This window comes from Chelonus insularis, unplaced genomic scaffold (assembly GCF_013357705.1).
Source record: "Chelonus insularis isolate UGA/USDA-ARS -01 unplaced genomic scaffold, ASM1335770v1 contig_131_pilon, whole genome shotgun sequence".
Taxonomy (NCBI): Eukaryota; Metazoa; Arthropoda; class Insecta; order Hymenoptera; family Braconidae; genus Chelonus; species Chelonus insularis.
Genome location: NW_023276372.1, coordinates 1,297,760 through 1,320,809, shown reverse-complemented (window position 1 = coordinate 1,320,809; position 23,050 = coordinate 1,297,760). Strand labels below are relative to the sequence as shown.

Genomic DNA, 23,050 nt, shown 5'->3' with positions numbered 1-23,050 from the left:
CACTAACACATGATTCTCTAATGCATCCATAACTTCAAAGCTTACTTACACTATTTTCATTCACAATAGCACATTGTATTCAAAATAAAACTAAATGATAAATAAAAAAAACAAAACGCACCTGTGGCATAATGTCCAAAACTAGGCAGCATAGTAGAATAAGGTGGAATAGTGGATGCTACTTGGGCTTGAGAGACAGGAGACTGTAAAACTGTCAATCCTTGATCACCTCCAGTCGTATTGGGACCAGTGGGGGTGGCATTTCCCTCATTGTGAAGCGACACTGGAGGACTATGCTCACCCCCGCCTGTCCCTACATTCACATACGATACGGCAACGGCACTGCTCTCTGTTTTACATGCACAATACAACATTCACATCAAGCACTATTTAGCACACTTATAAATAAAAATTAATTTAAAATAATCAACATAATAATAACGTTTGCGTTTAATTGTGATTAAAGAAGAAATTAAATGAACTCATTAATGTTTATAAAATATTTTAATGCATGGATTAATTAAAAACCAAGCTCTCTTTTTGTTTATATTAATTTGAGGTGGCGAAACTCACCGGTGGTGTGATAAGGAGACATGTTAGCCCCGTCCAATGTTTGGCTCAGTTTTAGTTCTTGCATCGTCAATGGCGCCAATGGTGTCAAAGTACCACCTGCCATATTAACAAGCCCCGATGGTTTTTGTTTTAATTTATTGTATCGTTATTTTTTTTTATTAATAGGATTTTTAATGAATAAAAGTTGGATAAATGATGGAGAAAAAATAGCTGTGAGAATGATTTAAAGAATTGAGAGCATGAAGGGTAAAGTAAATAGAAATTGTTACAAAGAAAAAAATCATTACTTTTGAGATTAAAGTTAAAAAAGTTTGTCGATTTCTTGGCGACACAGTTTGAATTTCATGAGATGTTCTGCCACTTACACGGCTCGATTCTTCCGTACGTTTACTCAACGGTAACCTGGTGCGACGGGTATTGAGTAAATGGGCATTGCCAAAAAAAAATATACCAATGACTATTGTATATTGAAATAAATACTATTCATTAATAATGCTAAGATTTACTAACCTCAAACCACCTCAAATTTTTATCGTCAAATTGTGCATTTTTTATTTGTGTTGTTTACTTGAAAAATATTTAGAAGTGTCCAAAAAAATGGTAGACACCTCAGAAAACAAAGATTAATAGTGTAAGTTTAGTAATAATTACATAATAAAGTATTTTTTAGGGAAGGGCTCATGACGAGAACGTCCGCCATGACACCCCGACTTCACTAAAAATTATTTATTCTACAATTATTATTGCATTTATGCTATTAGAACCTGTTTTCTAATGTGTATACCATCTTTTTAATTATTCATAAATGTTTTTTATATAAAGAGAACGAATAAAAAATGCACAGTTTGACGAAAAAAATTTAAGGTGATTTAAGGTTATTAAAGCCCTGGCTTAATTACACGTTGAGAAGAATAGAAAAGATTATTTATCAAGCAAATGATTCTTGATGAATTTTCGAGAAAGTAATAAAAAGTCTACTATAAGTATAATAATTTAGTTAAAGTGAAAATCGTTATATAAATAATGCCTTAACAGTGGCCAATTAAATTTAATTAATGATCGCCTTTTTCTTTGATTAATCTCGTAATGATTTTTTTCATTAACTGAAAATAATGAGAAAAATAGATCAATGGTGGAATAAAATGAATAAAAAGTTGAAGTAGAAAATAAAAAAAACATAAATATTTAAATAAAAAATGATGGAAAAAAATAGAAAGTATATCTTGAAGAAGATAAAGTAAAAGAAAGTGGGGGAAAAAAGAACCACAACCACCTAGACAACTTACGCCACCTCTTTGGCTCATGCATTATTAAACCAGTGTATTTAACTGATATGGGTATGCAAAGCAAGAACTAAGCAATAATAATCCTGGCAAAAGAGTCTGACAAAGTCAAAGTAGTCTAGTCTAGATTTTAGAATCTAAAGAAAAGAGATTGAGAAGTGGAGAGAAAAAAAAGGTAAATTAAGAAAAGATGAAAACGCGGGAAAGTAAAAAGTGAAGGAAAAAATGGGAAAATTGCTCACCTATGGTTCCCCCTATGGGCGGAGTGTAAAGGTGCGGAGTCTGCGCTTGCGTCATAGTACTGATGGTACCTAGAGAGTCATATAGCTCCGCTGAGGTGGCAATAGCATTTCCGGGGAATCCACCGTGTTCGTAGTAACCAGTGGTATTTCCACCACCTCCTGCACCCCCGCCACTTGGATTATTACCTGTCGTCCCACCGTTGCCGGTACCAGCAGCACCACCGAGCTCGTTCAGAAGCTTGTTGTGCTCGTCCTTGATGTTCCATTTACTCGACCATAGCTGAAACCCAATTTCCATTTAGTTTTGTACATATAACTTAGTTAAAACACTACTAAATATCAATAAAAACTAATAAACTCTTTTATTTTTACAAAAAAAATAAAAATAACATTTAAAAATACTTACATTAGAATATAGTTGATCACCATTGTAATTGCTACGTTGTCTCTTCAAGTCTTCATCAGCATGATCACTCAGATCACGATTGTCATCTGAAACATTGAGAGTTGATTTCAATTAAATGGCCCAATTAATTTTACGAGACACTTTAATCTACGATCACTTGAAATGGTAAAGGATCACATGGGAGTTGAATATTTGACGAGGAGGGGGATGAAAAGTTGACAAAGTTGTGTATGGAATTGGAAGATATAGAGAAACAATTTCGATTTTATTATCTCTGTACCATTCTAGTAGTTTAGTACAAAAACAGACACGTGGAATGTATGTGAAGGTTTGTAGAGTATCAAAGAGACGAGTGAGAAAGAAGCTTTAGGAGGGTTTGTCTGAATGTACGAGGTATCCCAAATAATTAAATGACCATCGTGGGGGATGAGAAGGGGACGTGGTGAGATAGGAGAGGGTGCTAGCATATAGGGCTCGTTAAAGCTCCCTGTCAAGTTGTGATTGTCCGGGCCGGTCGACGGACTCTAGCTATTCGCATTTGAGGCCAACTCTATGGGGTTGTTTTACCCGAGCTATAAAATCCCGCGTCGGACTCGTTACGCGCTCAACCCTTACACTCGATTTTACGATTAAATCGATCGCATTAATCGTCAGTCCAATTCACCTTCGACAGAATTATTATTGTTTTTATTTTTATAATCACCGATGCCGGGAAACATTTTTGCGGTGAAACGATAACTATCTAGAGTCAATCAACTGTTTTGCTGTTAGCTGAGCATTGATTAAAAATTAATTTACAATCAATGACAGTCATTATACATGGTATATTATAGCTCTCCTTCATTTGTAGTTTTCCACAACTCGTACAGGTCTAATTTTTCAAAAGAAAACAACTTGGTGAGATTGGGAATCGAACCCAGATCCTCCAGAATTAATTTTTTTTTTTTAATTAAAGCAACTAAAGCTTCCGAAGAAGCATGACGTTATTGGATAAAGAAATTATTATTAATATTAAACTATTATATTATAATATTATAATACATTAATAAAAGAAATTGAAATGATTAATAATAACTAAAATATAAATAAATATTTGTTTGCAGAGCAAAAATTTTTTTCTTGGGGTGTAATGATTTTAAATGAATGACAATTAAATTTTATGATTGATGTTTGACATGAAGATCAATCACAGAATGATTTTTTTCTGATGCTTGGAGACACTCAGAAGCATAAAAATAAGACAAAAAATAAATATGCAAAGTCATGGAACAATGAAGTGTAGGCGAGTGATTTTGAACGAGTTTGCATGTCTAGGGGTGAGAATTATAGAGGTGGAAGAAGGTCATCGTATTTCAAAAAAAGAGCAGTAAATCGAATAATTCGATTGATAGCCAAAAAGGTCCACTTCCCTTATTTCTTTTTCTCTTCATCTCCGCCGTTATTCGAAAGCAATTGAGTCAATGTTAAGCAATACAATACACGGGTAATAATGGACTTTGGGGTGAATCTGGATCCCCTTGGATACCTCAAGTGTATATACATAGGGTGTGCGTGCATTTGGGGGGATGAGATCTGCATGGGGTGTGTATAAGAGCGCAGATGTAACACGACAACAAACAGCCCTCGAATTGCCACAATTTTTATTTTTTTTTTTTTTATTTCCCAATATTTTTGCGACCTTTTAGAGATTTAAAACAACCTTTTTTTGTCTCTCGAATTAAAGTCAAACTGACAATTTTTGCTACCACAGGATCTTTGGAAAAAAAAGAACAAAAAAAGGTTGGCGAAGTGAAATCTTTTTATTCTGTAAAACCAAGATTAGAAAGCGTAAAGATTATTTCTTCATTCGTTGAGTGAGTGAAAGAAATCTGTCGTATTTAATTAATGAAAATTTTTCAATAATTTCAGGAGAGTACCAAAGGAATAATTAATCGATTTAAATATCAAAGAGTAAACTTTTATGACAATATAAATTGCGAAAGAAGAAGGAAGGAAAAAAAGGAATTATTTTAGCGAAGGGAGATTAGAGAGAGAATGGAGACAGGAAAAGGTAAGCTAATGCATCGTTACTAGTCTCTACCAAGCTGTGGTCTGTGAAGTTTATAATCTAATGCATGCCTACACCCTCGACCACATAGGAAGGGAGAATTGAGTGCTTTCACCGCGTACCAGACAGCTCGGAAACTGCGCGACCACTTCTCACACGCCGCTCATAATCGAATTATATCAAATTACCAATGTACATTTTGCTTCTCATGCAACTTTGTTCACATATCAGTCGATTGATATCCTAACCTGTAATCCGAGATTAGCGCCAAAAATTTATTCTCCAGACTCTATTTCAGTATTACAGTAATTAAATAAAAATAATAATCAGTTGGGTATCATAATAATTTTTATCTCCTTTTTTTTTTGTTTTCATAACGAGTTATTACATTATTGACCTCGAGTATTATTTATTAAAAGTCATATCGCTTCGGGAGGAGTCACGTGTCGAGAATATTTTGGGCTGCGGTTATTCATGCAATGACAGTGGAATGAATGGTGGCACGTGTTGGCTAATGCTTGAATGATAATTCATGCAAAATATAAATTTGTGTCACTAATATTAGCCCTTAGTATTACATTGGTTTATTTATTAAGTTGGCTAAAAAGTTTTGTCTAATAATTAATAAAAAAAGAATATTTGAAATCAATATGAATGCTAAAGTCTGCTTTGATCCAAACACGACGTGTTACTTTGCTAGATTTAAAGCTAGTTGGAAAGAATATTCTAGCCAACTTAATATTAATGATAAATGTTAAATAGTTAAAATAGGAAGGATGATTTAAAAGGAATTTTTGAAGTAACTTACCATCGTCAAGACGCTTCCGTTTAATGCTATTGCCATTAGGATCTTGATGGTGAGCAGGAATACCAAGAATTCCACTGATACTGTAGGCATTAGGAGCAGTAGAAGCAGCAGGATGGCCGGGTGCAGTAGCCGGTGCATGTGCTATCACCGAGACCGAGCCACCTGAACCTGATTGACCTTGTTGACCTTGCTGTTGTGCTTGTTGTTGCTGGTGTGCATGCTTCGCCTTTTCAGCCGCTTTATTTCTTACAATCCTGTAAATCAAGAGGTCTAGGTAATTATCCATGTCTATAAGATGATAAATAGTCTGTTTTATCATAACTTTATGAAAGCATCATTAATTAAAATTACTTGGGTCGCTTAACACAAGATAGTCACGATTATTGTTAATCCGCACAGTGTCGAGTTGATGACTCAGCTAGAATCAATGCTGCTAAGATCTTTTTTGCTAAAGTCATTTTAGTTTATTCCCAAGTGGTGTTCAATATTAAAACATTACATTCAACTGGACATTATTTGTTCAATGACTCTTGGAGCTGATGAAATTTTTCAGTGAATTCGTTGATTGATGACAGAGTGAAGTATTGATTTGTTAGGAGAATATTTATTGAGGGTTTTTTTTTGGTGATTTTCATGTGGTCAGTCCCTGGTGGAAAAGCAGGGTTCTTGTAATGTTGAGACATTAAAGTCGTGGGTGTGTTTGCGGGCTAGGTAATCGCGAGAACTGGGGGTCGACAGCAACGACGATCAATCAGATGACACCTGTTGCGAGAGAGCTACGCTTTTCTCTCTCCCTCTTTCCACCTTCGCCAATTCGCAGCAATTAACTATGATCCTTATCAAGACACGCCTCCAGGGGACTTATAGAAACTTTAAAAAGGCCAGTAACAACTTTATATTTACTTCAAGAGTCAAGATTTATCATGATTTATTCGAGAAAAATAACGAAAAATTTATAATTAATTGATCTTTACTATTTTAGCATTTATAAAAATGTTTATAATTTTTATTTGATGTGTATATCCACATTTTCACTTTTCAATATCATAAGCTCTGAATTTATTGAAAGGTCGACGACATATTTATGTTATTTAATATCGCTCTGGAATTAATTATAACGTCGTACAGATATTGATACACAAGGCGATAACTAGTTTCAGGTTGCACCTGTGACATAAGCCTTCAAACTGGAAATAATCATACTTGAGCTAGATAACATTTGCGCAAGCGTATATTCAGAAGTGTTATTTATCTATATCATATGATCCAGATGGTGTATATAAGTATTCAAGAGTTGATCAAACACATAAAATACATTAAATATCAGTATAATAACAATTTATTTTAACTATTCACCAAGGTACAATAAATCCTAGCTAAAGACTTTTAAATTTTTTAAAAAAATAGAGAAATGTTTCTCATGACAGCTCTCGATTATACCCTAATGACTTACTCTCGACTTAACTACATCATGAATAGAAGTCATTTTTAGATAGACAAATTACTCCAGCAAGAGGAACCTATTATTAATAAAATACAGCAAAGGCAAACTTATTTAATGTCATAAATGATTAATTTTTTTTTCTATAATATTTGTTTTTCGCTAAATGAACAAATAGGGTCTGAGGTCATCAAGTATACAATTACCAAATGAATTATTTATTAAATAAACATTTTGTTTCAATGTATAACTGACTGAAAGAATTGGAATATGACTAAATTTCTTGGTTGTCAAAACCTACCAGGAAATGTAGGAATATTTTTTTCCTCCTTCAATGATAAAACATGAATTCTACCAGAGGAAGGATAATACGTACAAGCGAATAGAATCGTGCGCACGAGCATTAAACTGGGGGCTGCAAGTTGAAACGAAGGTTTGTTTTATAGGTAGAGAAAATTCCCATAGTTTTGAGTAGAACAATAGTGTCGTCAAGTGAGAGACGTGATGTTGAAGATAGAAAAGTGTACAGAAGTGTTTCTAAAGTGGTAGGAGGAAAGATCTAGCAGTAGGGCTTTGCTCTACCACAAACTTTAATGTTGGCATTACTTTTATGCTCAACTTTATGCCAAGGATCCCATCAAATATATGACCCACGTTCCAGCTTCCCGGGGGTCGATCTCTCTCTCTCTCTCCCCTCAACTAAATTATTGCGAATAAAACTTTATACTCAAATTACCTCTACGCTAACTTTATCGCATTTCGTCTGGGCATTTGCCTATATTTGTTTGCTCACGCGCAAGTAGCTCAATTTTGCTGTATATCCGACGGAAGCACATTAGTGGATCATTGGTAATATTATTACCAGCAATAAAATTCTAGAAATAATTATCAACTGTTTTAATACTCCAACAAAGTGCTGATGGTAAAAAATTCACCATCAAATGATTGATAAAATTTTTCATCTAATTAGGAAAAGTAATAATTTCTAATGGAGATTTATCCACTCATCCATTTGCGGTGGCAAAGGTTAAACGCTTGGTCGGAGGTGTTAATACAGACATTAAAGTTATTACACCTATTGTATATTCAGTCTCAAGAGCCCCAGAAGAGCTAGTAGAAAGGGATAATGCGAGAGAAAGCATTGGATTGTCGAGGATTCAAGAGGATTTAGGAGTTACAGACAGATGCTTCAGCATGTCCGCGTAACTTGGCGGCGGAACGACTCCAAGGACCAGATTTCTCACTCTCCATCTATCCTCTCTCTTTCCCTCTTTGAACTGGAACAAGCGTAGATATACAATACGGGACTCGCTTCTTGGCTATTGTGCAGCATGCCGCACAATAGCTGGAAAAGGTGTACTGTGATATTCCACCACCTTCATGATGAGGAAGAGAGATGAAAGATGGTAATGTATCCTCTAACGCGGTGTGCTAAGCTTCTTCGAGGACAATGGGTACCACCTTTCGAGAGCCAAGATTTACTGTTTCGACTTCAACATAGTCATTATTTGGTATAAAAATATATTTATTTATCTTTCTTTACTCTAAAATCATCACAAATAAAATTAAATTTTTTTTTTTACTTTTCGATAGTTATTGTAATGGGTCCAATTTTGCGAATTCCAAATTTGGACATATTTTCACGTTTCAAGGTCTCTAGAATCGAATGCTATCTTTTTAAAGAAGATCTACATGTAGGTATGTCTATGTGCATGTTTGTCATCAATTTTTGTCTAGTGTATCTCGAGAACAAATGATGATATTGACATGGAACCAGTTTCATCCAATGCATAATTGTGTAATTATGAGAAAAATTGGTCAAGCCATTTTTTGTACTGAATGGAGAAACTAAGGAGAAAAAAATAGTTATACAGTTTTAATTTTCCTAGGAGTGCAGGGAGCAAAGCTGCTTGAAATAAAAGAAATCATTTACAAAATAAATATGATATGTATTTTCATATTTCGTTACTTTCCAAGCGATTGTTATGCTCAAAAATTTATTTTTGCTTCTAACTCCTAAACTAATGGATTTAGATTGAAAAATACTAATTAAAAAATTGTCTATTTTCCAAAGTTATCTCTTCTCCCCTTTTAAAAAAATTTTTCATACAACTCGTATGACTGGCTAATGGATTAACTGGGAAGCTAGTCGTATGAACCTTTTGGTTCGCACCTAGATCAGATTTTTTAGATAAAAAAATCTGTTAGATAAAAATATGTTGGTGTGATGAATTATTGATGGCAATTGAATGAAATTTATGTAGCGAGAAATGACGGAAAAATAAATATAGAGATGTTGAGTGTAGTTTAAATGAGAATATTATTAAGTTTTAAAGAGAATGTGTATTGTCAAGGGAAGCAGCTGCTTGATATCCACAACTATATTAACTCATAGAAGTGACTGGCGAGTCCATAACGTCAACGTACGATACTCATGGTATGTTTGTTTGCGATGTGTGCACGGTCCAGTACAAAAGATGTGCTCCCAACAATGCGCCGGAGAGTCAACAGTCACGATGCGACTCCTAAGCACAATGTAACACACGATTTATAATCTATATACCATACATGTATGATCACTTTCATATATAAACTGGAGACCCTATTCGAAGTGTTGGGGACTGAGTGTATGGATAGAGTGGTGGGTAGGGCCCCTTGACTATTATTATGTTCATAGAGTTTATTCGTATTGTGTCTAGGTTGACCTGGGATTTTTACATGAGCAGTACGAGTTTATATACACGATTCGAAATTCCCTGACATTAAATGACAATGTGGAAAAGTCATAACGAAGGATTTATATGATGGAGAATCGAGTGGAGAGTGAGGGAAATGAGGTCCTGACCATGCGTATCTAACGATTTTTCATGATATGTCCACGACAAACGCATTCGCAAACGTCATTATTTTATTCGCGTGTATGCGGTGAAGCAAAATCGGACGTGGTCCGGGGTGAGTTGTGGTGGCTGACGCCGTCATTTTGCCGCCACGGCCAATAGCGTTATATCATCCACAGGCTGGCGTAACTCGACGGGGTGACATCAAACTAGCATCCCTCTTGCTCACTTTTACCCCCCCGAGGAAGATACGCCGTGAATTTTCCCATCCTCTACAGTGGATGCTAGAGGAGAATGAGAAACATACCAAGTGAGGGAAGTTGGTCCAAGGGATGAACATACTTCTGAGAGTTCTCCGTTGGGTCCCGTGAATTTCACAGCGTCAGGGACAAAGGGACGAGTATTATACGACATAGTGTAAGTGAGGAAGAGAGAAAGAGCGAGTGAATGCGAGGGTAGTCGACCATCCGGTTTCATCGCGGTTCCGTCTGTCCTCTGACGTTTCCACGGCAACCCGGCAGAGTATTTCGAGACCCAGGGGTTTGTCGTATAAACCCAACACACAAAACCGTCGAGGACAAACATGGAGGATAACTGGGTAGAGGGTTGCAGAAGAGGAACTCGGCAGTAATTGTAACTTCATTTTAAGCTAATTTTAGCCAGAGGGGTATGATGAAACGCGGTAATAATTGTATTATCTAGACAAAGGATGGTTATGGATACGCGTTGCTACCAACCGACATTGGTGGCATCGTCGTCTTCGTCAACATTTCCACCCCCGCTTCATCCCCGAGGGTGCCGTCGAATACGAGAGGAGGGATCACTGGCAAATATGGCTGCTTTAACCAACACTCGGGACACCATATTGTCTCGACGTGTGTTCTGTGATATGGGTGCAGTCATACATCACAATTATTGTCTACCCATCCAAACGTTCTCATACATTTCATCAAAATTCATTTACATCCTTTTATTCTTCCTTTCCATTCAGTCCTCTCTTCAACCCTTCTAAATTGTCTCCAGTATTGGCTAGAGTCATTTTTTATCATATTTTTTTCCTCATCAATATACCTGAAGAAGGAGCCACCATTGTCATCCAGCCCATTCCATGCTGACGAATGATCACCGACTATTGGATAGGAATAGCAAATATAATCCATCGCTTGGGTAAAGCAAGTTATTTATGAGGATGTAATTTAATAACCAGCAAGATGAACGGGGGAGATAACTCGAGGATATGATCAAGCTAAAAGTAGCATGAAAGTAGCGACCTCTCTGCTTTCTGTTGGCTAAGTTGTTCTTTCTATCAGAAACATATAGAAAACTTAACTCGTCTCTCGTTCAACTGCTGAGCCATATGGCTTCGTCGCCTGACGATTCTTAGGGTGAGAAATGATATGGAAGTAATGGAGAGTCACCCTTATTGTGCATTCGAAAGATTGACCCGTCCGATAGTAGTAAACCTTTACGAAATTCTCTGCTCCCGCGCTTTTTCTCTTTTCCCAACTCCACCCGATGACAGATTGATACAATTCCCGTGAGCAGGATTCCAAGCGACAGATTTTCTGCCAACTGTTACATATCTATGTATGATGATTGAGTCGAATTAAGTAAATAGGACTCATGTTTTTTTTAATGCTAGGCTTTCAGAACAGGTGACTGATGGAGATGAGGAATTCAAATGATCTCAAAGTTGAAGGAGGTTTTTTTTTTCTAGCAACCACGGGTTTATATTGACTTGAAGCTTATCCAGTAGGTCATAGGTCATGAAAGCGAGAGAAAGCACAGGACTTGGTAAGCTGAGTAGAGGAAACGGAGGCTGGACCCGGCGTGAACCCCCTCGAGCAAAGCTAGAGCTCCTTATCGATCTGGCTCTGAGTTGAGACGCGAGGTTGGGTATATAGACTCTTTCTCTTGCTTTCCACCACGTATAACGTGTAAGATAGACCTCGGAGCGCCGCCTACTCGAGCGTGACTCCGCAGACGAAGCCGAGCCTATCAATATTTCCTCCCGAAATCCGCCGTGCTTCCTTGGACTCGTCCTACTTCCTCTATACATTCCCTTAGCTTCTACTCCATGCTTTTAGCTCTCTAACAATTTATTTTTTTCTTCTTTTTACTTACTCTCCTTTACCTCCTTCAAATCATCCTGAGACATGTTATTTATTTTTGAAATTTCCTCTTAAAAACGTCTTCTCACTCACTTGCAGACTTAGCTAAGCGAGTTCGGGAAACAATGAAAGCTTTCACGCTGTGGGTATACATTGGAAGAAAAGCTTGCAGTGGTGTAGAAGAAAGAAAAAGTACTGTGGTTAGTTCGTGGACAGCATTGAACAGAGAAAAAGCACGGAACTGTTAACGTCCAATCTTTCCTTTTGACTTGTTTTTCCTACCAACTCTCTTTACTCTTTCAACAATTTTCTCTCATACACGGGATATATAGCTGTTATTTTTCGCCCGGCCACTCCATTATCTCAATTCTACTCTTCTCTTCTTCATTACTTTTTTATCCATGTCTCAACCAGGCTAGACAATAACTTATATCAACCTGGATCATTATTTTGCTGTCTATGATCCCTAGAAGAAGACTCTTCAACTCGATGAAAAACTTGAAAATCACAACATGATTTTCTTCAATGACAAATATTCGAGACCCAAAGAAAGACATCAAGTAATAGACATTTAACTAGCAAAAAATATTTATACTATTTATTTTCTTGCTTTTGATGATAAATTAAAATGATTATTTGATCAAGTGCAGAAATAGAAACAGGAATAACATTGAAGAATAAAAATCGATAGTAAAACTTGATATTTCTTTGAATAAGATTTTTTTTGGTTGAATGTGCACGTCGTAAGATGGTGAAAAAGTTAGACAGGTATCCAAGAAGATAGCTAAGTATCCAGAGGCCAAGTTTTTCCAGGCGATCTGCTTTCGCCTTAAGATCAATACCCACCATCTGGGGTATGGCTTCGGGGTGAGAGGAAAGCTGATGGAGATGGCGATGGAGGCGAAAAGGAATGAAGGTGGAGTTACTCAAGCAACAAGCCACCCTCTCTACAATCGCGAGTATCAAGGATTGCTTGAAGCAAAGTACGCGGTTGCATACACTCACTTGAACAGGACATAAAATAAAATACCACCTTTGATCGAACGTTAGTGATGATGAAACAAAATAACTATTTATCCAGTGCAAATTTTCTTCACACCCAATAAAGGAGATTGGTGGTGTTGATGATGATGATGATGGATAAGATTGAAATCCAAGGGTCTAGAGTATTTTATCTAACACCCTATTGCAAATGGTAGAAATTAAGGAAGTAGACATATGCTTTTTCTCGACATTCGACCAGGAGAGTGATTAGTTATCGCTCTGTTCCAAGATTCTAGACTGTTGGGAAGCTCTCAATCCGATTTCATTGACCTTTAGCAGGTTCCTTCGGGAATCCCCCGATTAATTCAAGTGTTTTTACATTGTAGGGATGAAGAGAGTGGTATACACTAAGCACAGAGGGTGTGAGACTCTCTTGGGAAAGCATTACGGTGTATCAGCACCACACAAACTGAACAACTTGTCCCCCGAGGGGATGAAGAGTACTAGCTAACAAAGATAGAAAGATTCATGTTTTTCATTGATCTATTCACATATGTTCTCCAGATTTAATCAGTCACTACTTAAAGCTTATCTACAATCTACTATCTCACTCCCTCGTGCCAACTTTCTACTGATCCCCATGGAGATAATGAAATCCACTATAATGCGTATCGAATTCACTACAAGTGGAATCCACTAACTGGATTTGTGGTTGCGGGCGTTAATGGATACTCACGCAAATTAGTTTTCCTCTTCTCTCGCTGTCTATCTTTCATGTTACATCAAAGAGTTTATCAGTGCTATCATAACCCAACTTCAAAGTAAGACTTACCGATTTATTGAAGACACTGATGGCACGTTGTCTTGAGAACAGATACCTTCAGCCAACAATCTATCTCTTATCTCCCATGCAAACATTGTTGGATTGTCTCTCTTATAATTAGCAATAGCATCAACAACTGGAGGTGTTGCTACTTTAGGTTTGGATCCACCTATCACTCCTGCCTTGAAACTTCCCGTCTCGTAATACCTGAAAGCAATAAAATCATCAGATTTAATTGAAAAGCACATGGATTTCGCGGTGATACTTGAGGGAATGTTAGGGGTGGTCTTATTAGCTATACTTTGCTCTGAGTTTGATAATGAATCTGGAGGTTAATCCAGACTTAGTCTAGACATGCTGAGAGACCCCCCGTCGTACGCTCGTTGATCCTATCTCCCGTCGGGCCACCCAGTCAACGAGACCTCTGTGTCTAATTAGTTAAATAATATCTTCGCTCGTGCTTAAATTCAATTACACAAACCCAGTAATAATGGTTTGGTTGTGGGTCGGCGTTTTGCCCTGATGAATGTCAGCCTTCATGCTAAAACGTTCATTAGCTCTCTTTCCCTCTCGTGCTATTCTCATATCAGCTACACTATCAGTCACATTGCTTCCCAACTCTTCCAAATATATTCCAATTATATTTATTGACCTGGACGACTAGAGGTTGGAAAAAAAAATCGATAAAATTACTCGGCTATCGGGGATGAAATTGAGCGAGAACGGAAATAGCTTGCTTGGTGGTAAACCTAGGATGATCGGGTGACTAGACGATTATTATCCGCGAACGAGGTACTGTCGTTTCATAAACTCTTATCTCCACAACAGCATATCTCCAGAATAACTATTATGATAATACTTGACAATGAAATAATGGCTTTTTTATTGACACATATCTATCATATTGATTATTATACTTGGTGTCATTGGAACCACTATTATTACCTATTAGACTCTAGCCTTTTGGAGCAGAGTATTTCGAAAAAGGGTGTAAAGCAGTTTTATTTCTAGATTAACGTGTGATACACTAGGGGGTAGGGAAGGGTGAAATCAATGTGACATTAATTTCCATTTAAATTGCCCAGCAAATCTGGTGAGTTTTATTCACCAGACGGAAATCAATGGTTTAAACAAAAAAAATGTTATTCATGTTGCATTGCTGAATGTCTTGATCTTCTTTTTTGTGTATACATGTGGAGGATTACATGAGCCATTGAAATGGTATTCTGAAAATTGATGAATAATGAAGAATAAAAGTATGATAGTTTTGGAATCTATTTATGAAACTTGCACTGCATTAACTCTTCTCAGAATCGCCCTGAAAGTAGACATCTTTAGTCGTATCTCAGCGACGTGTAACTGCGTAAACTGTACGTTAACGCCTCGTTGCGTGTCTTACCACTGACATGTGTACTACACTGAGAAAAAATATTTACTGTGAACAAGTAATATTTTTTCACTTAGTAAAACGGAAATTTTTAAGAATTAATTTTTTTTCTTTAATTAAAGCAACTGAAGCTTTAGAAGAGGCTTACATTGACATGAGATTATTTGATAAAGGAATCTTAAACCAAAGTATTCAAGTATTTCAATAATTCCTTCATTCTATTTATTTTATACTTTTTATTTTAATACTTTATTATTATTAATATTAACTTCCTATATTATTCATCTGATGATTATTATATTGTTATTATTAATAAAAAAAAATTATTTAATTAATTAATTGATTAAATGATTATTTGATTTCACAATAAAGATTTTTTTTTCAGTGTTTTACCATTTTTGAAATTTCCCTAAAAAAGCAAGATATTTTTATTCATTAAAACGTCTGGTATTGATTGATGTTATCTTAGGTTCAAGTACCTATTTTTAAATCATTCTCTTCCCTCAATCCAACCTGATGAAAATTAATCGATAAATCAATAACAAAGTCATACATAAAGAACAGAGAGCTTGCATCTCGCGTTGGAGAAAATAGCCATCGATAATAGTGATCAACGACAAAACACGTTTCGATTCAATTAAAATTACAATAGCAGCTAACGGGTTGTTGAAATTTGTGTGCTACCTTGTGTCTTAATTGTTCAGGAAATATTTAAAAAAGCAACACCAAAATATCCACTTCAACTGTAGATTAAGTTTAGATATTTTTTATAATTCAATTAAAATGAATGAATAAGCGAAAAAAAAGGTTTTTTTCAGTCAGTGAATAAGTCAGAGATCAGTTCATTATATGACAAAATAACTGAACAGCGATGCGATAATAACCACAACATCAGGATGAGGATGAATGACATACTTGGGGTCCCATCAAAATGGCACGAGGCCACTGTGACTGCGATTGAGAGAAGAGTAAAGAAAAAGAAAGAGGAAAAGAGGGGTGGAAAAAACATGGAAACCACATCGCATCGCCTCAGCTATCCCCAAGACCTTCCTTCCGGTCTCCAGTTGTCATCTTTCAAGCCGCGTCATTCTTTTTTTTCACTCACATATATATTAACAATAAACAAAAAAGATAATATTTTCATTAATTCAGTCAACCCTTTTACATCACTGCTTCTTTCATCTTCCTTTGTCTGCTTTTTATGATAATAAAGGTATGAAAAAAAATTAAAGCTACATGTTGCTGGATAAATTTAATATTTCCTACTGTAATGGATACACGGGTTAGCTGAGGAAGTGGAATATAAAATAATAGAAAACTCACCTTGACAGTATCTTGGATACACAGCCATGAGATACCCTGAGCTGTCTAGAAATGTCACACGGTCGGACGCCACTATGCGCGAGCTCTACAATCCTCTGCCTCACTACATCCGGCAGTGGTCTTCCGTTTACAAAGACACCACCAAGTTGATTTACTCCACCATGGCCTGAAAGAATAAATCAATAGTATTATAAGAACAAGTTGGTGACAATGAGTTTGATTCATCAATAAGATCAATTTCATCAAGATAATTAACTTAATATTGTGTATGATACTGGGTCCAAGATGACTAGAGTACATAAAGGATAATCACTTGATGATTGTAACACATTAAAAGTTGTCTAACCTGATAAAGTTAGCTTAATATCATAATGGAGGGTGTTCTGCTAGGACATATGTCCCCTCCAGTCTATGCTAGTGTACTAAATTCGATGATTTGTGCTTGTCCCTCAGTGACAATGACGGACAACAGAGTCACAGCCATAGGGTCTGCTATGTCTGTTCTTAGTGTTCTTTTATGGTATTCAACAACTCAATCGAATTATCTCCATACAGTCTATACCTACCCTAACGTTTCTTTCATCCCTAAAAATAGTCTTCACTGCTTTTCTATTAACATAGTCCAACTGAACAACTTTATTATCAATCAGCTATCGTGCTAATAAAAATATCTCTCAACATGACTTCATGATAAGATAGAGAAAAACATGAACCACAAATCGATTGGTAATAAAAAATAAATCAAATGTGAACTGGAAGAAGCTCCTAGGGTGTTGGAGAATGATATAAATGTTTTTTCCAGAACCTTAGTGATGATCGAAAAGACAATGATGATGATCCAGTTGGTACTGGTGATCATTACCAGAAACGATCGTCGCTTCCGTTTGCTACAAATCAATTCTCGTCGTGTTTATCGTTGTATCCCCGTGGCGTTGCCGGTAGTCAAGGGGATAGTTGGATCTGCAGGGATTGTACGATTCTCTGGTAGTCTATATGTACATGAAGAGGATCAGAGAATGAGTAAGAGAGAGAGAGTGAGTGAGAGAATGGTAACAGCATTGCAAGCACTTCGGTATACCCTACGCCGTCACGCCTGCTGACCACAACTATATACGAGGACCAAAGCTTCGGTCCAGTTTGGATTTTCCACCCCCTCAATGGCAATGCCACCACACACCGGTAGTGAAGCTGCATTACGACCCTTATTATTGCAATCACCTTCCTCTACTCTGCTGCGACCTTTTTACCCGTTAACAGACCTCCACTAAACAAAGACACCAAACTATCACAAGTCCAATGATTCTGACCTTTGCAATAACATCTGATGTGCTTCTATCATTGGTAGAAAGTCTTTTTCAATCTTTTTAAATAAGAGAGATCGATTGTTACATCAAAAGAAATACACTTGGATCGTGAATAAGGTGACCTGGCTGTGCATTGGACTGTACCAACTATTTCCGGCCTAATCTTCATCAGCTTTTCGTCGTTTATAATTCTATAACAGTCGTTATTCTCTTCACTGAACGAAAAAGTTCATGTATTTTTAAATCTCCTCTCTCTTTTTCTCTCTCCGTACAATTGTAATATTGAGAAGAATTCTTTTTGAAAAAAAGTCAAAGACCTTTGGCAAGATTTTGCCAAACCAGTGATAAAAGTCTTACTTTATGCAAAGAATGTGAAAACGATCGCCAAAAAGTTTGATCTAGATCCTTTTCTTATTTTATATTCCTTTCTTTTCAGATATTTGATATTTTCTTTACATTATTTCATTTCATATATTATTCCAGTTCCAAATCTATTTCTAAAACTATACATTGAATTCAAACTATAAATATTTCTCTACATCATAGTAAATAAATATCAAACAGCTTTAATATATTGAACAAAACCATGATGTTTTAATATGCTCAAGCACTAAATTATTTAAACAAATAAATTTATGGCTATTGACTAAATGATTGCAATTAAATCATGATGATACTTTATCAAAGAAATAAATATGCTTGATTGTTTACTGGGGGAAGTTGAAGCAAGAGGGTCTAGAGAATAGTAGAATTAAAAGGTGTAGGATGTTCAAGCAAAGAAATTAATTCATATAACGAAAGAAATATCAATAAAATTCAATGACTTATGACTTGGATATTACATTAAAGTCATCAAGATCATCAGAATAATTAAATCATATCATATGGTATCCATCAACATCTAGACCTAGATAAATGACATTGAACAAAATGTTTTAAAGTAAAAAAATTTTTTTTTGATAATGGAGTAGAAATGGTATTAAATGATAGGATTAAATAGAAGCAATGAAGGCTTACAAGTATAATATTCCATCATATTCTGATTGTATCGATACGCAGTACTGAGATCCATCTCGATACCACCCTTCGGCCCGTCGGCCGTCGGTTGTGGAGATTCAGCTGTTCTGTCTACTGATTTATTCCAATCTAACAAACTATATAAACTTTTCAATGACGACTGCTTATTGAATGACTTTGGCTGCTGCTTGACAGCCTTTTCAGGCTTGAAAGTGTTTGCAGTCAAGCAGCATGAAGATGATCATCATTGTGTGTAACCACAGGTGGGCTTTTTGGTAGCTCTGTACAGCTTACATTATCAAATATCACACCTCTGAGACCTACATTTACATCTCACAATGTCGAAATGATTATAATATTCCGACATATCACAATAAATATCTAACCACTTAAAAATTCATCACAATTCATGATTACTTGTTGGAATATTTTCAATAAATTCCAATCGTTTCAAAAGTGTTTAGAGTTTAAATATTAATTTAGAATAATGATGATCGAACACAGTTCACTGTAAAATCACGTTTTAAAAGCACAATTTTCTAATCCTCAATTAATCTAGGAGTATCTGGGTTAGAGTGTTGGTTAACTGGTCAATTTGTCCTGACGGTGATCGTGTAACTATCATCAACTGATAAAACTTTGATTAGAACACAATACAGATTGATCTGATAACAAGAATAGCCGGTGAGTATTTGCAAGAGCAGGAATCAGGACGGTGATAGTCGCGACGCGGAAGCATGGAGCGACTTTGGCGTCGGCACGTGACTTTCAGCAACTTCTCGCCCCGCTCATCGAACAGATTTCATCCCCACGTTCCAAGACCACGCCTCCTTAACCCTCTATCAGTATCCAGCATCCCATGCACTGGTGTTGCCTTTGGTTGAATCGACATCACGTGATCATCACCAAGGGGCGTCGACGTTACATTGTCGCTATAGCAACCATTAGAGCGTCGCGCGGGATAACGTCGTTATTGGCATCGTCGTGGAAGTAGTAAAGGTTGCGAAATAAACGCTAGCCAGCTGGTCTACCGCCAACAGTCCTACGCGAAATCACGCGAAGCCGCGAGCTTTGGCGGTTATTCATGAAGCAGGGATCGTCAGTGAGACCAAGAGGGATGAGAGAAGAAGATGGAGATAATAAAAAATGTTGCCAGCTTTAGCACACTTGATGATATGTAAAGTCTTTCACTAGTTGATTTATCAGTAAAAACTATTGATGATGAAGATGACAAATAGGTACATGGAGACTGTTAATTCACTTTCAGACAATGTTCAACTAGTCAACAGAAATTAATTGTCGTGCGCAGTTTAGCGATGCACGAAGAGGAGCACCGAGCCCTGACGCACCTAATTACGATACTGATTACAAGCTTGGTGATATTATGACCAAGTTGAGACCAAAGGTACAGAGTTTCAGTGCCAAGTGGGGAGGATGATTCTCCAGCAAGTACAGAGGGAAAAATAGTAGAAGAAAAGTATCATTGGCCCCCGGAAGATGCGGTCAAGGCGCGTTGGTGGGACTGCTGACAGCTCGCGAATCTCACAAGGGCCAGTTTACATTACTCCTCCAGTTCCCTCTACTTATATTCTTTCTTGCTTTAGAGTTCTTTTTGCCTTCACTTCGCTGTAGTGTAATGATATTAGATACCTAAGTGGATGGTGGATGAGAGGAAAGAGTCATTATGCAACCGGTCTATCAAGGTATCCAAATGTCCGGATGCTGTGGTGACCGAATCGTATCCTGATGATGATTTTTTTCAAAAGACATTTTCTCACATTCTGCTTTAAAAGTATCCCTGGTATTCTTTAGGATTGTGGGAGTGATTTGATATGATGTTATTTGATATTTTTACCTTTCAATTCATCATAAATAAATCACCAATACCTATCATCTCATGTAGTTTATTCTGATGGAAATGATAATCATAAAATGATGCTGAATATGATAGAAAAAAAGATGAATTCTGAGTTGACATAAATGTGTGGCTTAATCTCCAGAGGATCTTGTGAGATTACACTTTGGCATATCATTTGCGTAAACGAACGAGCCACTAGGTTCGCGTTGACGGGCAATATGTCCTGACATGATTGCAGTGCCATACTTGGTGTGGGACGCATCGACCCTACTCGCTTAGCATATGCGGAGGTTGAAGACAGAGATAGGCCTGGTGTATTATAGGATATACATAAGAGTGAGTAAGAGCTAGAGAGTGAGTGCAGATATACAGAGCAGATGCAGATGAGGTCGCTTCAACCGCGAGTGAAGCTCTCGGCGCATCGATCACAGGGTGGCTACATCAAGCTTCGTGGCTATCTAATCAGTGCTCTCGACCTATCCACTTGCTATCCTTCCTAATCCTGCTGCGGCATTAATCTCATTTGTCATAGGACGGAAGATCGAAGAGTTCATGAGTTCAAGAGGACGGATGCTAAATTGAACCGGGACATTGGGACTTATGCTATTCATCAAAATAATCAATGTTTTCTAAAGTAAAAACCATTCAATTCTATTCATGACATATCATCTAGCAAAATAACTGATGTTAATAAATATTTATATTTATTTAGATATGTTTTCTAGACTTGTTGAAGCTTCAAAAAATTTGTAATTGATCCAGCAATTTATATCTGGTTCTAAGCTGGAGTCCTGAACCTGGTCCAGTTAGCTTCTAAGACATCTTGCTTGATGATGCACTTATAATGAAGTCAACTCAGACATTCATTTATTTTTATATTTAGTTTAAAATTATGGTGAATTGATTTAATTATTTTAATTTTTTTATCCATACATTATAATTTAATAATATTAATATAATTAGTTAATGTTGATAATAATAAAATAACAATAAAAAAATATGAAGTATAAAATAAATAAGATACAATAAATATTCTGAGACACCATGAATCTTAAAAAAAATGATCAATCCAATGAAATCTAATCAACACTTAGATAATTATATTCAAAATAATCTAGCACAATAAAAATGTAATATTTTATTGCTCCAATTTTTTGATGAATAATTAAAAAAAAATTATGAGATGATTAATGACAATGTTGATAGAATAGGATTTTATATAAGAGACAGAAAAAAAGCAGAGTCAATGAATTGTTTTGAGCAAAAATGCAAGGAATAAATTAAAAAACGATTAAGTTGACTGCTAAGAAGGACTTCTTGGTTATATTAAGACTGCAATAGAGTGAGAGAGTCCGTCGGAACACAATTATCTCAGTTCGCTAATGTTGGTCGTAGTTCGAGTGGGGCCACTGCCGTCGGAAGATTTAGCCGGCGACATTATTCGAGACGTCGTAGACTGAAGGAAGAGAGGTGGAAAAGAAGAAGAAGAAGAAGAAGTAGTAGTAGTACATATATAGTAGCGATAACTTACGAGATTTGATGTAAATAGCGCACTTACTTATTCGCCACTGCGGCAAGTTAAAAATACCAAGAGGGGATGACTTTTTTGCGTAATGAAAGCAATCAATTCAAGTCTTTTTCCCTGACTCTTACCCCTCTTCTTAACGCGAGTACTACCCCCTCAACTCCAAACGTCGAGATACTTTACCCTCTACTCTCTATCCTTTTGCTCACTCACTTCATTTTATACCGATACCTCAACTTTGCATTTATTTTCCAACTTTTATCCTCATTCTTTCTACTGAATTTTATCCAACATTTTCCATTATTCTTTAACTATTGGAAAGTAAAATTACAGAATGTTTTTTACTTTCCTCAATCAGACTAGATTGAGAGACTGTTGCTCTAGAATAAATACTGCATTTGTTAAAAAATAATTAAACCATTTATTACACTAGAGTATTTGAAGTAAACAATTAATTATGAAGCAAACAATGAAATAAAGATGGAGAGTTTTGATGTTGAGGTGTTTATTAAATTGTAAACTGAAAAAGGTTGTGTTGATAATGGTGGAGGTGAATAGCAGAAAGGGTGAGTTTTGTTCTCTAGAAGAGTACTCAAGTATCGTTAATCTTGAACTCACGGACGAGAAGAGATACTCTTTCTTGAGCGAGCAAACTACTTGGACACATCAACTTGATACAAAAATAAATAGTAAAGACTCGACGATAGATCTCTACAACAGCAGCAATGTTTTCCCTTGTAAATTAGTGCAACGAGACTGAGTCAAGACTTTTGCCAAGTGAGAGAGTATCCTTTTCCTTTATATACTCAAGTAACTAAGTTCAAGTAGCCTCTTGGGATAGTCTTCTTGCCAAAAACAAAAGCCAGAGTCATGGAGATAAGGCTTGGGGGATATCAAAATGGTTTCCTCTTTTGTGAAAATTAAATACACTCTCTCATTGCGGTCTCTAGGTAATGTCTATACAAGAGAATTCACTTGACAATGATGACGACTATAAGAGAAACTTTGTCGGAATACCGTGTAAGCTCTCCAGGGAAATGTTAAATGTCAAACACACAAGTTTCACTATAGAAGTCTCCCC

General features: G+C 36.3%; 1 protein-coding gene across 4 annotated transcripts in view; it reads right to left on the bottom strand.

The window, feature by feature from the left end:
* Window positions 1–23,050, bottom strand: part of sv (shaven) — an 85,218-nt gene that overhangs the window by 3,282 nt on the left and 58,886 nt on the right. For 3 of the 4 annotated variants that reach the window (XM_035094944.1, XM_035094946.1, XM_035094945.1), the window contains 7 exons: window positions 16,266–16,431; window positions 13,565–13,762; window positions 5,360–5,613; window positions 2,505–2,590; window positions 2,099–2,378; window positions 574–669; window positions 122–349 (listed from right to left, as the gene is read on the bottom strand). In XM_035094944.1, coding sequence (XP_034950835.1) covers window positions 122–349; window positions 574–669; window positions 2,099–2,378; window positions 2,505–2,590; window positions 5,360–5,613; window positions 13,565–13,762; window positions 16,266–16,431 — 1,308 coding nt within the window. Of the gene's footprint in view, window positions 1–121; window positions 350–573; window positions 670–2,098; window positions 2,379–2,504; window positions 2,591–5,359; window positions 5,614–13,564; window positions 13,763–16,265; window positions 16,432–18,586; window positions 18,788–23,050 lie in introns of those variants that run through there. The other variant, XM_035094947.1, reaches the window with a different exon arrangement.